The sequence below is a fragment of the Oenanthe melanoleuca genome, chromosome 27 (assembly GCF_029582105.1).
Source record: "Oenanthe melanoleuca isolate GR-GAL-2019-014 chromosome 27, OMel1.0, whole genome shotgun sequence".
Classification (NCBI taxonomy): domain Eukaryota; kingdom Metazoa; phylum Chordata; class Aves; order Passeriformes; family Muscicapidae; genus Oenanthe; species Oenanthe melanoleuca.
Window position 1 is genome coordinate 2,242,312 of NC_079360.1, and position 14,382 is coordinate 2,256,693.

At 46.1% G+C, this 14,382-nt stretch overlaps 2 protein-coding genes and 2 gene segments (V, D, J or C); all 4 read left to right on the forward strand.

The window, feature by feature from the left end:
- Positions 1–12,601, forward strand: part of LOC130264136 (uncharacterized) — a 31,835-nt gene extending 19,234 nt beyond the window's left edge. Inside the window, exons 3-7 of the mRNA XM_056512154.1 lie at positions 7,334–7,401; positions 9,555–9,830; positions 10,462–10,533; positions 10,875–10,991; positions 12,440–12,601. Of these exons, the coding sequence (XP_056368129.1) occupies positions 7,334–7,401; positions 9,555–9,830; positions 10,462–10,533; positions 10,875–10,990 (532 nt within the window). The 3' untranslated portion in view covers position 10,991; positions 12,440–12,601. The remainder of the gene's footprint in view (positions 1–7,333; positions 7,402–9,554; positions 9,831–10,461; positions 10,534–10,874; positions 10,992–12,439) is intronic.
- Positions 1–14,382, forward strand: part of LOC130264135 (M1-specific T cell receptor alpha chain-like) — a 215,500-nt gene that overhangs the window by 24,208 nt on the left and 176,910 nt on the right. The gene's annotated exons all lie outside the window — the stretch shown is intronic.
- On the forward strand, positions 237–5,383 carry LOC130264148 (immunoglobulin heavy variable 4-61-like). The segment is given in 2 exon segments: positions 237–479; positions 2,684–5,383. Coding segments are annotated over 2 exon segments (429 nt in total).
- LOC130264145 (Ig heavy chain V region 6.96-like) lies at positions 1,081–2,677 on the forward strand. The segment is given in 2 exon segments: positions 1,081–1,362; positions 1,749–2,677. Coding segments are annotated over 2 exon segments (501 nt in total).

The window sequence follows — 14,382 nt, forward strand, 5'->3', positions numbered from 1 at the left end:
CTGGCCCCTGGAGCACCTCCCAGCCCTCCTTCCTCAGGGACAGCCAGCACAGCTTTGGCAAGTGAGAATTGTGCTTAGCCACATTTACAGCCTCCTACAGTGAGACAAAGGGTCTTGGTGGGTGAGGAGAGAGTGGATGTTGTGCATTCTTTTGTCTGCTTTTGTCTGTAGCAGGATCTGCCATAGACTAGGCGAAGGCACAGCCGTGTGCTTAGCTAAAGTATCAAATAATAAATTCCCTTTTGTGATTCTCTGCTCACGTCCTTGTGTCCATGTTCAGGTGACAAACAACTGACTGAGGTGGCAGAGTCAGTTTTTTCCCTGGCCCACATCAGCTGCACAGACATGAGTGTGCCTGAGAGCCTTTAACAGGATCACAGAAGGGCTGAGTTTTGCAGATGCCTCACTTATACAAAGAGGACTTCAGAGCAACATGGGGACAGACTTTTTTTACAGAGCCTGCAGAGATTGGACAAATGGTAAGAATGTAACACAAAAAGAAGGTTGATGCAAAAAAGATAAGGGAAGAAATTGTTTAAATTTAGGGTGATGGAAAAGATGGCCCTGAGAAATTGTATGCTCCAAACCTAAAAAGAGATTGGGCAGGGCGTGAGCAGCCTGATCAATTGCAGATATCCGTGATTATAGCAGGAAGGGTGGACTAGATATCCTTTAAATTTCACTTCCAATCCAAACAATTTTGTGCTTTAAAACTTTCTTCATTTCTATACATTGATGAGGGAATATCTCCCCATCCCTGAACTCAGGCTTTCTCTTCTCCACACAATACAGTCTAAACTCTTTCAGCCTCTCCTCATACAAGAGGTTCCTCCAGTGCCCATTATCATCTTCATGGCCCTCCAGTGGCCTCTCTCCAACAGATGCAACTCCTTCTACGGGAATTCAAGGTGTGTCCCCGGTACTCAATCGTGGCCTCAGCAGTGCCGAGGAGAGAGGAGCCATCGCCTCCCTCAGCTGCCATTGGGCAGCATTTTGCCCAAGGCAGCCCCGGATGGCAGCGACCTTCTGTGCTGCGAGGGCGAATTTCTGGGCGCGCTGGGCACGGAGCGCTCGGCTCCCTCGGGCCCCAGGCGCTCTCCAAGGGCGCAGCGCCGCTCGCTGCCCGCGGCCCGGCCGTGGCCGGCGCTGCTCCTGCCCGGGGCAGGGCCCGGGGCCCGGGGCGGGTGTGTCGGGGCGGGCAGAGGCGCCGGCGCTGCCCCGGCGAGGCGGGGCCGGGCGGGAGCGGCCCGAGCGCGGCTCCGCTCGGCTCCTGTGCGGCTGCCGCGGAGCCGGGGCCGGGCACGATGGCGGCCGGGCTGGGGCCGGGGCTGCTGGCCTTGGCCTTGGCCTGGTGGCCGGCAGGTGAGAGCCGGGCGGGGAGGGAGCGAGCGGGGCGGGGAGGGAGGGACGGGGACAGGGACAGGGACAGGGAAAGGGACAGGGACAGGGACAGGGACAGGGACAGGGACAGGGACGGGGACAGGGACAGGGACACGGACAGGGACAGGGACAGGGACAGGGACAGTGGCAGGCTGAATTAGGAGCAGGAACAGGGACAGGGACAAGGGCAGAGACTGGGGAAAGGACAGGAGCAGAGGCAGCGTAGGGAACACGGGCAAAGGCCGGGGCAGACACAGGGACAGGGGCTGTGGCTGTGGCTGTGGCGGGCCGGGGGCACCGGGACCCCCGGGACAGCGCCCTCGGGCCGTGCTCGCTCCCTGCCCGATTGCTGCGCTCTCCCTCCGCAGGGCTCTGGGCACAGCCGAGGCTGCAGGAGGCCGGCGGAGGGCTGCGAGCGCCCGGGGACTCCGTGACCCTCTCCTGCCGCGGGTCCGGATTCACCTTCGAGAATCATTATGTTCGGTGGTACCGTCAGGCACCCAGAGGCAGATTCGAATGGGTGTCCTGGATAAGCCATTACTCATCTCAGATTCAGTTTGGGTCAGCAGTGAAAGGTCGAGCCACAGCATCCAGGAACAATTCACACTCTCTGGCATCTCTCAGCCTGCACCTCCTCCATGCTGGGGACTGTGCCCGCTACTTCTGTGCTGTTTGCACAGAGATACAAAATCCAGCTGAGGTTGAACACAAACCACCTGTCAGCATTCCAGCTCCCTGCCTTGAAGCTGGAAGTTGCTCACATGTTCAGGGTTCTCTGAAAGAGTTGTGTAGACACAGCACAGAATTTTAGAATGTTTGATTCGAACAGGGACATCCTATGTTTTGCTGTCCCCATATAAACTCTAATCTTTATGATTGTCTTCTTCCCATGTTTCATGCCAATTCACTTCTCACTGCTTCAGCTTTGCAGCAATTTTCCTGTTGCCCTAGGTTTGCAGTATTACGGGTTCCCAGTCCCAGTGGTGTGGTGTGTGAATAGTCCTGCTATGGTTTTGGGCACAACTCATGTCCACTCAGTCCAGCCCACGGGTTTTGCTGCCTGAGGGGTGAGCAGTGGAAATGGGCAATTCTAGGGGGTCATTTGGGAGCTCAGTGGGAGAATGGGGAAGGCTATGTGTGTCTCTCCCAGATATGAGAAGCTACAGGGAGAAAGGGTTTTTGAGCAGATGGGTTTGCAGCTGCTGGATCCTGGACATCACAAGCAGAATCACAGGGACATGGTGGAGTAGACTGATTACTTAAGCTGTTGCTGTTTGTTTATCCTTGTCTCCTGGGGCTGCAGGTGGCCTTTCTCGGGTGAGGACAGAGGCCTCAGGCCCTGCAATAGGGAAGATCTCGGAGTTTGTCTCGCTCACCTGTCACATCTTTGGTGTAGCCATCACCGACAGCAACTACGCGTGGGACTGGATCCGGCAGACTCCTGGCAAAGAGCTGCAGCACTTGGTGATGCAGTATCCTTTCACACAGCTCCAGCACATCGCTGCACCCTTCCAGACCCGGGTCAACAGCTCTGCAGACCCCTCCAGGAACCAGCTGTGGCTGCAACTGCTCTCGCCAGTAGCTGCAGACACAGCCATCTATTTCTGCAGCATGAGAGAACTTGAAAAGGGCACAGTGCTTGAAACGCAGGCAGGGCCAGCACAGAATTGGAAGAAGGGGCTTTAATCTAGCCAGATCTTTTGTGGTTGCTGCAAGGCAAGGCTCTTCCCAGACTTGTCAAGAGCTGTCTTTTGGTGCTACAGCAATAACAACGGCAGTCTCCCACAGGCAAACCCCAAACCATTAATGTGTTGTTAACTCCTTCCTTCTCAATATCTCTCACAGGCAGAAAGAACCAGGGAAAGAGGGTGGACTCAAACTCTCAAGTTATTCTGTCACTTTTACCCATCTAAGAAGGGGGAAAAGAGCAAGCAGCTGTCTGGTGCTCAGTTACCATTGGTGATTAAATTGTGACAAAGAAACACAATGAGCCCTGAAAGAGCTGCAGTTTTTACATGGAACTCATCTGCATTTGGATACTTCATAATGTTTAGGGAGTCTCACAATAATATTGCCGGAATACATACCAATACTCAATTAATTGTATCTGAGGAAAGAGTGGCACTGCACCAGGAACTGCACTGCTAAGATGGACTATCCCAGGACATGATAAAAAAACTCTGCTGTGAAAAATGAGATTCAGTTTCCTGGTAAACTTTAAAAGGTTTAATAAAAGACAAAGAGGAGACAAAGACGATAAAAGCAAAGGGTTAATTTTGGCATTCAGCCAAGAGCACCCCCTAACTCAGAAAACACTTCTTTAAATGCATCAACATGTTGCATATTCATAGAACTTCATGTATTATCCAAAAATATTCCTTTTGAGTTCCCCAACATCCCCCCTGCTTCCATCCTGTAAATCAACGTTTTTTATTTCTCGTTTTGGCTCCGTCTTGTCACAGACGATCAATAAATTTCTTCCCTGGGGGTTCCAGTGTCTGTCACCACTCTCTTCATCCAGATAGGATAATCCAAGCAGGTGAAGGATTTCCTGATTATCTTTTACCATTTTTGAGCTAGTTTCATGAACAAGAGCTTTTTACATCATCGTGCTATAGTCCAAGAAAAATACATTTATCACACTTCTATTTCTAAGTTTTTTTAATAGCTGAACTAAAAGAAACTATATTAATATAGCAAAGTTTCCAAACATTATACATATAGCATTCATTTTCATATTTGTGTAAAGCCAATAATATAATATATACTTATAGCATCTGCACTGCCAGCTCTGGCTCCATGTGAATAAACACAGGTGCTCTTCTTCTGAACACTGAGCACACATTTCTTTCTTTAGTAGTGTAGGCTTTCATGGAAGACATAAGGAGACCTTTGCAAATGCATCCCTGGGCTTGTGTTCCTGAGCACAGTGCCCAAGGCATCCCATACAGGAGCTACAGATGCCAGAGGGTCAGGCAGCTGTCCCCAGGCTTTGCCCAATTCTCAGCTTTGGCTTGATGGAAGAATTACTGTAGTGGGTTGATGTCAGAGCCATTCAACACAACACTGCCAAAAGTGACAAATACAAAAATAATACCACTTGATTTCTTCTGTCACCTCCCTATTATTTTTGTAGGTGTCAGCAGCCCAGGGATTTCCCCAAGAAGATATTCCAGCTCACTTCAAACCACTGCTTTTAGCTGTCCTGTCCATAGTGGATGGACAGTGACTTACTGTTTCACTTTCAGTATCTAATTTTCTATGATCACCTGTAGTGTCTCCAAGACATCCATAACCAAGTGTTATTTTTTGTGTAGAGCATCCTCTGGAGCAGTGTTAAATGTTCAGAGGTAGAGCAATATTGAGGAAGAGCCAGCACTTCAAAGGCATGAAAGAGAAGATATCACCTGGCACTGAAAAAAAAACCCCAAATGATTTTGTAGAACTGTCTAGCACGGTGTGAACTACGTACCACAATGACTGAAAACAACTGAACCACCACACACAAACTGTCTCCCTCCCTTCTCTTGAAGGGGGAAACATGCTGGCCCCACCTCGTTTGTTCTTCCTCACACAACTCTGTGCACATACATGAATTTGGTTCCCAGAATTACTCAAACATCAGAAAAAACATTTTTACCAAGACCAGTTTCTTTACCATTCAACCTGAGATCTTGGCTCTTGCAAACAGATCATTTTAGACATTTGATCATCAACTCCAGTTGAACAAGTGGACACCCAAATGCACCCGTGAGGAGCAGAGCCAGGGAATGTCCCATTTGAACTTGCCTTTTTCTTCCCCATCAGGTGATGTGTAGCAGCCACCCACCAGAGTGTCCCCGATGCTGGTGTGGCCTCTAATCCTGACCCATCTGTGGTCAGCTGGCTCACTGCATACCCCAAAGCACAAATTCCAGCTGCTCTTCAGAGAAAGGACAATGCCCACCCCTTGCCTTCCCAGCCTGTCTTCCCTGAAGCCTGGCTTCACTCACTGCAGTGCTCCTGGAAGGTCTCCCACCACATCTCCATGATCCCACAGCTCTGCCTCCAGCCCACAGATTTAGAACTCAAAGGCTGAGAGAGCTGGGGGTGTCCAGCTTGCAGAGGAGATTCTGGGGAGACCTCAGAGCCCCTTCCAGTGCCTAAGGGGCTTCAAGAGAGCTGGAGACAGAGTTTGGAAAAGTGCCCAGAGTGACAGGACATGGCAGAATGGCTTCCCACTGCCAGAGGGCAGGGTTAGATGGGATATTGGGAAGGAATTTTAGGCTGTGAGGCTCATGATGCTCTGGCACAGGTTTCCCAGAGCAGCTGCAACCTCCCCATCCCTGAAGTGTCCAAGGCCAAGATTGACTGTCCTTGGAGCAACCTGGGATAGTGGAAGGTGTTCCTGCCCATGTCAGGGTGATTGGAAGTGGATGATCTTTATGGACCCTTCCAACCCAACCTAACCCAGCCCAACCCAACCCAGTCCAACCCAGCCCAACCCAGCCTAATCCAACCCAACCCAACTCAACCCAACCCAACCCAACCCAGCCCAACCCAACCCAGCCCAACCCAACCCAGCCCAACCCAACCCAACCCAACCCAGCCCAACCCAGCCTAATCCAACCCAACCCAACCCAACCCAACCCAACCCAGCCCAACCCAGCCCAGCCCAACCCAACCCAACCCAACGCAACCCAACCCAACCCAACCCAACCCAAACCAACCCAGCCCAACCCAACCCAACCCAACCCAACCCAACCCAACCCAACCCAACCCATCCCAACCCATCCCAACCCAACCCAACCCAACCCAGCCCAACCCAGTTGCCCTGAACCGACTGGTGGAGCTCTGATGTCTTGTCTTTGCTCCCCTACTCCATGTGTTTCTGCACAGGCACTGTAAAGGCACTCAGCCATGGTAATTTTCCAGAAGCCCAGAGGATTTTCTTTACCCCACAGATATTCCTCATGTGCATGCACACTTTCTGTGACCCCCTTTCAGTCCTTTGCTTTTTCATTTTTTGAAGCCTGTCCTGTTCATATCATTCCTCACTATTTTGTACCAACATTTCCTGATAGGCAAAGACTCAACAAGCCCATTCTTTGTTAGAGAAGGCCAGGATGGGCTCTTCAAACTGCAGAGTCTCAGAAGTTGAGTCTGCCTCTAGCCATCAAGGGTTTATGATACAGAAGTTGAATATCATGAGGGATTTGGTCAATGTGCAACACCTTCTTTGTTCTTTGATCCTCACTCCCAAGGTTTCTGTGCCTCTACACAACAAAGAACAATCATTTTGCCTACTTTCTCCTCTTACCTAAAACACCATAAAGACTTTCTAAGGTACTAAATGATCCTCAGGCACCAATTTTAAGAGCCCAGAGAGCACATTCCTCCTGCTTCTGAGCATGGAAATAAAGGGGGAAAAGCAGACAGGTTCCTGCAAGTCAGAAGAATTTTCAGAAATTCTTTGAAACAACAAACTGATAATTTTCCAGCTTTCTATCCAGCTTAACTCCATCAAACTTTCCAGAGGTGTCATGTAATCCCCAAGTTCTCAGTCGCAGCTCAAGATTTCAGATACGATTTTAGATCCTTCCTTGAAAGCCATATGAGGTTTCTTTAGGTGGGATGTTGAGGGTAAAACCACTGAAGAAGTCATGTGACTGTCTGTATAATCCAAAATTCTGTGTAGTGGAACAGAGACAGTTTTTACAAGGAAACAGATCACTGTGTACCGGGGCCGGAGTCCCACAGTGGTATAAACAGCACAGGGACCTGTACAAAAACAAATAGAGGGGAAAAGGGTGAGAAATTTTGGGAAAGAAAGGACATGGATGACTGCAATTATTGGAAGAGAAATAGAACATTCTTTCTTGCACCCATGGATAATTAGGACTAATTTTTGGCTTTTCATCTCCTGTTTTACAACACATTTGAACACCAGTAGGAAAGCGTGAGTTATTGGAAGAATTCTTAGCAGTATGAAGACAGATAAGCTTTCATTTGGACCAGGGACCACTCTCACAGTTCTACCAAGTAAGTGACATTTCTTTATTTCTAAAGTTCCATTTTAAATTGAGGTGGAGGTGAAAAAAGGAATTTAATAGTTTGGGTTCACTATAAGAATTTTCATCTGCAATAATCCATTGAGTACACTCTCACTCCAGCCAGGCTTTCAAGCCTGTAAAATAAATGTGTATGTCACCCCAAGCAAAGTTATCATTCTGAAGAAAGGCCTCTTCTTTTCCATGATGTTCAATGTTTTCTAGCTAAAGACAGGATATTTTCAGAGCTGCACAGAAACTCTGGGATTCTGTTTGACAGTAAAAGACATTGAGCTTTAAGTATCAGAGTCTCTTTCAAGTCTGCTGAAATTCTTAATAAATTAAAGCCAATGTTTCCAGGATGTGAGCAACCTGCTTGTTTTAGTTTTTAATTCCTTTGGGAGCTACTAATATGCATTTTAAGGTGTTTAGAGCACAAATACTTTCTTATCCAATCTTTTGCAAATTCCCCAAATCAAAATGACATAAAATAACAGCCATTAGTGTCACTGTGGGATACTCCAGACCTATTCTGTTGAGTGCTCTGTTAAGAGCAGAGAAGTTTTTTTCCGTTTGTGTTGGATTATTCCAGATTAAACAGACATTAAGAATGCTAAAACCCATTACTTTTTAGAATAGAGGGCTCCTCTTATGGCTTTGTAAAGTGAAGGATAAGTACAACTTTTTGTCCAAATTAATTGCCAGAACATAAAACACAAATCCCTGCCAGAAGTCAGCAGTGATAGGAATTCATGTCTGGATTGTTACAAAACGCAAACTAGTGGGACTCGAGTGAGGCTTCTGGGCTCAGATAAAACAAATCTTCTGCTCTCTGAACTACAATTGCACTGTGTGCATTATTCTTGCTGAAGATCTTGCCCACCAGAGAAGCAGCTTGTTTGTATTGTGGCTGTTTGTGGCTGTTTGGAAAGCCTGGAGAGGAGACCACATGAAAAGCCTTTCAAGGTCTTCTCAGAGAACACAGAATGCACAGGACTGACAGACTCTGGCAAATCTGGGTACAACACCTGGGAAGGAAATGTGTATAGGAAGAATAGCAAAAGGAACCCTTTTTGATTGATGCATTTTAACTGTGTGTTACTGCTGCACTTGTCTTTGGGAATGGAACTCAACTGACCGTGGAGCCAAGTAGGTATCCTTTATATATTACCATTTTCTGAGTTGTTACTCTTTCATTTTCTCCCTTTAAAATATTTTATTCATCCTAAAATTCATATTTTCCAGTCACTACTTAGATTTTTTATGTGCAGTGTTTTGCATGCAACTAGAAAATTTGTATGTAAAAATATTCTACTCCCACTTCTCAGTGTTGCCAAAGAACTTGAACTCCACAAGGGAAGTTCTGCCTGCTATCATTCTGAATTTCTTTGGAACATACATCTATCTACTTATTCAGGATTCTTACTAAGATTTTCATAAGTCATTGTTGGGTTTTAAAGTCAGGCTTGTGCAGTCTAAAAGGAAATAAAGTGTCTGTGGAAGTTGGCATTACAAGTTCCTAAGACTGTCTATTGTGTCCGAGTTAAAAATACAACTGATAGCAGAAAAGGGTAATGAACAAAAGCATAAAATAAAATCTTATGCAGCATTTCTGTACTAGCTTAATCTTAAAAAATTGTTAAGAGTTTCAGTTCAGCTGAACCAGTCAAACCAAGTTAATGGATGTTCGATTTCTGATTGGTGTCTGGCAGGGAGGGCAAAAGAAAAGAGAGTATTTCACTTAAGTCTCATGAATATGCAAGGAAACCAAGATATAAATGTTATGTTTTTGAATTAAAATCCTAAGAAGCAAAATCAGTGGACTCATGGAGTGGTATTGATAAAAGTTCCCTTCCTGTTTGTTGGTCCCTTATAAAATTAAGGGTTCACATACAAGCAAAAGCTTTTGCAACAGGAAGCAAATAAATCCAATAAAATCTCCTATAAAAAATGGCCCCTACACCCCTTTCTGTCTTTAATTTGATCTTTTGGAAGAAGCAGCAAGAAATACAGACCACAAAGAGACAGCAATCCATAATGATACAAATCAGTCACAGTTGGAGTACTTGTGAATTTTTGGTCCTTCAGCACTTTGACACGGTTACAATAAAATCAATCCTGTCAATACCGTGCCTTTCTTGACAGACATTCCAAAAACTTCCGTTCCTCAAGTCATTGTGATGAAATCAAAGAAACTGGAAGAAGGTGGCAGTCCTGGCAAAGCAGCTTGTTTGGCAAGGAATATTCAGACAAAGAGCATCAGCTTGGAGATGCCCTCTAAGGAGGTCGTGTATGAACAGAGCACATCCATTTTGACACCAGAGGGGCTGTACAATGCAATTCAAGTGGTCAGTGTGACAAACGACACAGAGGTGACCTGCACGGCCAAATTCGACAGCAGCACGATGACAGCACAGCCAGGTACAGTTTGGTGGCACAGCTGTCACTTGTTTCTGGAGACAGTGGCCTGTGGGGCTTTGTGTTCTCCTTCTTGACAGCAATGCCCTGGGCAGCCAGCAGAAATGAGAAAGGCTTTGGGGATTTCTGCAGGGAGAGCTGAAAGATGTTTCAAAGCATCTGAAAGAAATGGTTTCTACCATTTGATTACTTGGAGATACCTTTTTTGGGGAGAAGAGGGAAGACACAATCTGTTTATTCAAAATGTGCATTTCCTTATGATTAAATATTTTATCCTGTAGCAACAAACCTTCTGCAGCACAAGCTGGAACAACCTTTCTAAATCCTGCAAAAAGTCAAAGATAGGGTGTGCTGTGAGGGCTTTTAAACTAAGTAAATTGTTATAGTTTGCAGGATGGTTTTTGCAGTCCTGAAGGTGTTTCAAATAGTAAAACCAAAACAATGCAGGAATTCTTCTGTTTCCTGCGGTCACATGGAGAAATTCTCGACTCCAATAATGTTGGAATTAATGGTTGATCATCTGATAAGCCCAACTTTCCTCAAGTTCCTACAGGAAATGTCACATGAACATTTCTTGTAATCCTGTATAAAATGTGGATATATTTTAAAATATATTTTCTTTATCATTCTACAGAAGGGAAGGCTGGAGAACCAGTGGCAGGGCCCAGTGAGAGGGTTTGCAACAGCACAGAGCCCTCAGCACAAGGTGAGTTACCCAAACAGGTGGTGAAGGTGCATTGCTGCTTGGGGGATAAAGGCATGGAAATGGATTTGCTCCAGCCCACAGGAGGCACAACACAACACCTTCACCAGACACAAGCTGCTGTTGCAAGGTTGCTCCTGCAGTGACACACAAGCCCCAGGAAGCCAAAAGCAGCAGAGACAGACCCTGGGCTCCCCTGTTGTTGCCATGTTCTCTATCGTCTGTTCCTTTGCTGCTCTTCCTGTCCCTGACACCATCCCCTGGGCATTGTCCCACTTTCTGCCAAGATCACACCATCAACACCTAGACCATGATCTCTCTGCTCTTTTCTGGTCCCTGAGCAGATGCTGAAGGGCAGAGAGTGAACATGCTGTCCATGGCTGTGCTGGGTTTGAGAGTCCTGCTGGCAAAGAGCATCGCCATCAACACCCTCATGAGTATCAAGCTGTTTCTTCTCTGAGGTGAGGGAGCTCACAGCTATCAAACACTGGTTCCTAGGCCCAGTTTCATTAAATGTCTTTTAAACCCCATTTTGCTGTTCCAGTCATGGGGAATGAAGGCAAGAGGAGCCCAAGGAAGAGCAGCAAAGAACGTGAACCAGCAGCACAAGGGGCTTGAACAAGCAGGGCCAGAGCAGTGACAGAGACCAGCCAGGACACAAGGCAGCAGCTTCCCCTGAAGACATTGAACACTCTTCACTCCTGCCTGGCCAGATGATTTACACTGAACAGTTTGAAATGCTTTTGCTGTTTTTGCTCTCCTCTGATAATTGAGGAGACTGGATTTATCCTCATGCTCCTGCTGAGTATCTCCCCACTCCTGTGGCATTTGCACACAAGTGTCCAAGCTGCTTCAATAGCTTTGAAAACTCCAATGCTCACTCAAGATATCTGGGCTTTAGAAAGCACCTTTCCCAGGCATGTTGTGTTACTGCCTGTGCCACTGCAGTAGTGCTGCTGAGGGAATTCAAGCCCATTTCTTTATTAAGCCTGTATTCCTTATGTCAAATATATCTCATGTGCATTTTATACTCCTGCAGCAGTGACAAAAATAAAGTTTTTCTAGACCAAAATGCTGTGGGTTTTCTGTGCTTTTTCTTCTGAACCTGGGACAAAGATTATTGAAATCCAGTTTATTCTAGCAAGAGGCCACCAGGAAGTAATTTCGGGTGGTTTGATGGAGTGATAGTTTCCATGGCAATTTGCTTCTTACCTAATACAGCCCAGCTCACACCTTCCCCAGCTCATCCCCCTCTCACAAGCTACAGGCAGGATGCTGTGGTCACCATTTGTGACTCACTCACAGCAGGCAGCATTAACCCTCCCCTGCTTTTGAGAAAACAAGTTAACCACATCCTGCAGGGGAAATAAGGCTTTTCTGCCCCTGGCTGAGATCCTGCTGCCTGCAAGAGAGCCTTGCACAGCACACAGCAAGATGTGCTGCATTCAGCTTGCTCAGGTCAGAGCCTCAGGCCCTGCAGACACCCAGAGAAGACCCTCAGCCCTTGCAGCAGCTGCGGGAAATGTGCATGGCAAATCCAAATCCAGTGAAATGCTCATTTAGTGCATTCTGCCACCATAACAGAATTCAGGGGGAGCCATTCACCAGGATTTTTATCCTGATTTTCCAATGACACCCAGAATCATTTTCTCAAGCATTTCACACCTTTTCCCAGTCTCTCAGGCAGATTTATATTTTTAGAATGCTCACTTAGACAAAAACAGTGGAATCAGATGCACAGGAGGGAAAGGTCAATTATTAAGTGCTGGTATAATCTCACAATTAGAAAGTCCTGGTGAAGTCTGGGACCAGGACTGGATCCATCCACACCTCCTCTGAGAAGGAGTTTAGAAAGCAGGGGGGTCCTTTCTGTACCTCATCACTCAATGGGAGAGATTTCCTTTTACAGCTCAACCCCTTTCCTGTCCACAGCCACCACATCAATCATTCCAAATCAATTCTAATTCGATGTTCCTGTCCCTGTTCCATTCCTGTATCAGAGCTACAGAGTGAGCATTGCTGTTGGACTGTGCCACACTTTGGTACATTTGTATTAAAGCTGCTTTTGCTGACACCTCTGACAGTGAGTGTTTCATTGACCTAAAGCCCTCCTTTCATGGCAGGGCCCCAGATTGCCTCACTAAGCAGTGGCTTTGCACTTGGCATTTGCCATGCAGAACATGCAGCTTAAGAAAACAGGAGAACAGAATTGTTTCCAGTTCAGTAGTGAGATTGTGTTAGTGTGGGTAATTCCACAGAAGAGGAGAGAATCTGCAGCTCTCCCAGCTGAAACCAGCTGAGGAGAGTTTTGTAGAGATACTCTGCTGTACAATAAAATCCCCTCTGTTCAAAAAACACATTTGCATGTGGAATTAACCTGACATCTGAAAAAACAATATTGTCCAGTAAGGGGATCATATGATACCAAAATAATGGAGGATGATCATAAGTCGAATTTATTGGAACAGTACATTTTTACGGTTATCTATTCTCATGTAAATTCATTTCTGTCCATGTGTGATTGTGCTCAGACAGCCTTTGAAAATCTCCAGAGGCTCAGCCACTGTCCCTGGAGATATTCAAAAGCCACCTGGACATGGTCCTTGGCAAACAGCTCCACACACTCCTGCCAGAGCAGGGCCGACCCAAACACCTCCAGAGGTCCCTTCCAACCTCAGTCGTTCTGCATTTCTGTGATACCTTTCTCATACTGAGGGAAATGAGAAGAAGTTTAACATTTCTCTATATACCTTCAGTCAGGGGCTTTGTTCACCTTTGTCCAGGGGGAAAGGAACTGAAGTTCCTTTTCAAAGGACTGTTTCAGCACTGCAGCCCTGAGCTGAACATCTCAGCAGACTGGGAGCAGCACAGAAGATACACAAAAGATAACAAACATTAATGAACATCAACTCCAAACATCACCTCTGGCATGGTCAGAGACACTTGGTATGGGAAAAGAGAGGGGAGAGAACCAAGAATGAGAACTGAAATAACATTGAAGGTGAAGGGATCAATAGAGAATCAAATACTACAAACTGTGTAACACGGTACCTGTGAGCACTGAAAGAATGAATTTCCCTGTGTTTTCAATGTATAAGTAGGTGAACAATCCAGTGAAAACCTTCTGTGATGGAAGGATTTTTTCTGCACAACCCGTGCATTGTGTGGATGAAATGATTTCTGTTGCACATCCTGGACAAAATAAAGTAATGCCTTCATTCTCTGCCACTAAAAATATTTTGGTTTTGCTCACATTTTCAATGACAAGACCACCCACAAATTGAATGACAAGAAAACATTTCAAGGAATTTGAGGAAAATTTCCACCTCTAACACCTTTATTATCCCCGCTCTTGGGGAGTCTCACACATGGATTGTGGTATCTGACATCTGCCCTGCTGAGCAAGTCAAATAGGTGAGAGCTCTCTCCAGTGGCAGAGAACATTAAAAGCATCCTGAAAGAATAAATCCCTCTCCAAGAGGTTACATGAGAAAACATCGTGAGGGACTCCTTGGGAAGGACAATATTCAACAGCTTTGTGTACCACTGAATCCTTCTCTTGTCTCATACAGCATTAAAAATATTCCTGCATCTGCTGGGTATTATCTGACTTGTCCGTGTTCTGAAATACTAATATTGTTCCTGGTATGGTTAGGTCTATTGATGTAAACTGAACTTCTTTCTCTGATCTCTCCTGCTACCTTCTGGCCAAAGTGTTCATTGTTCTCACAACACCTTCAGTATTAGGAAATCCAATAAACAGGTCAAACAGGAAGCAAAACAGAGAAAACCCTAAAATCACCCACTCCACACAATAACTGTTCTCTCTGCACATGCCACAAATTAAACTTC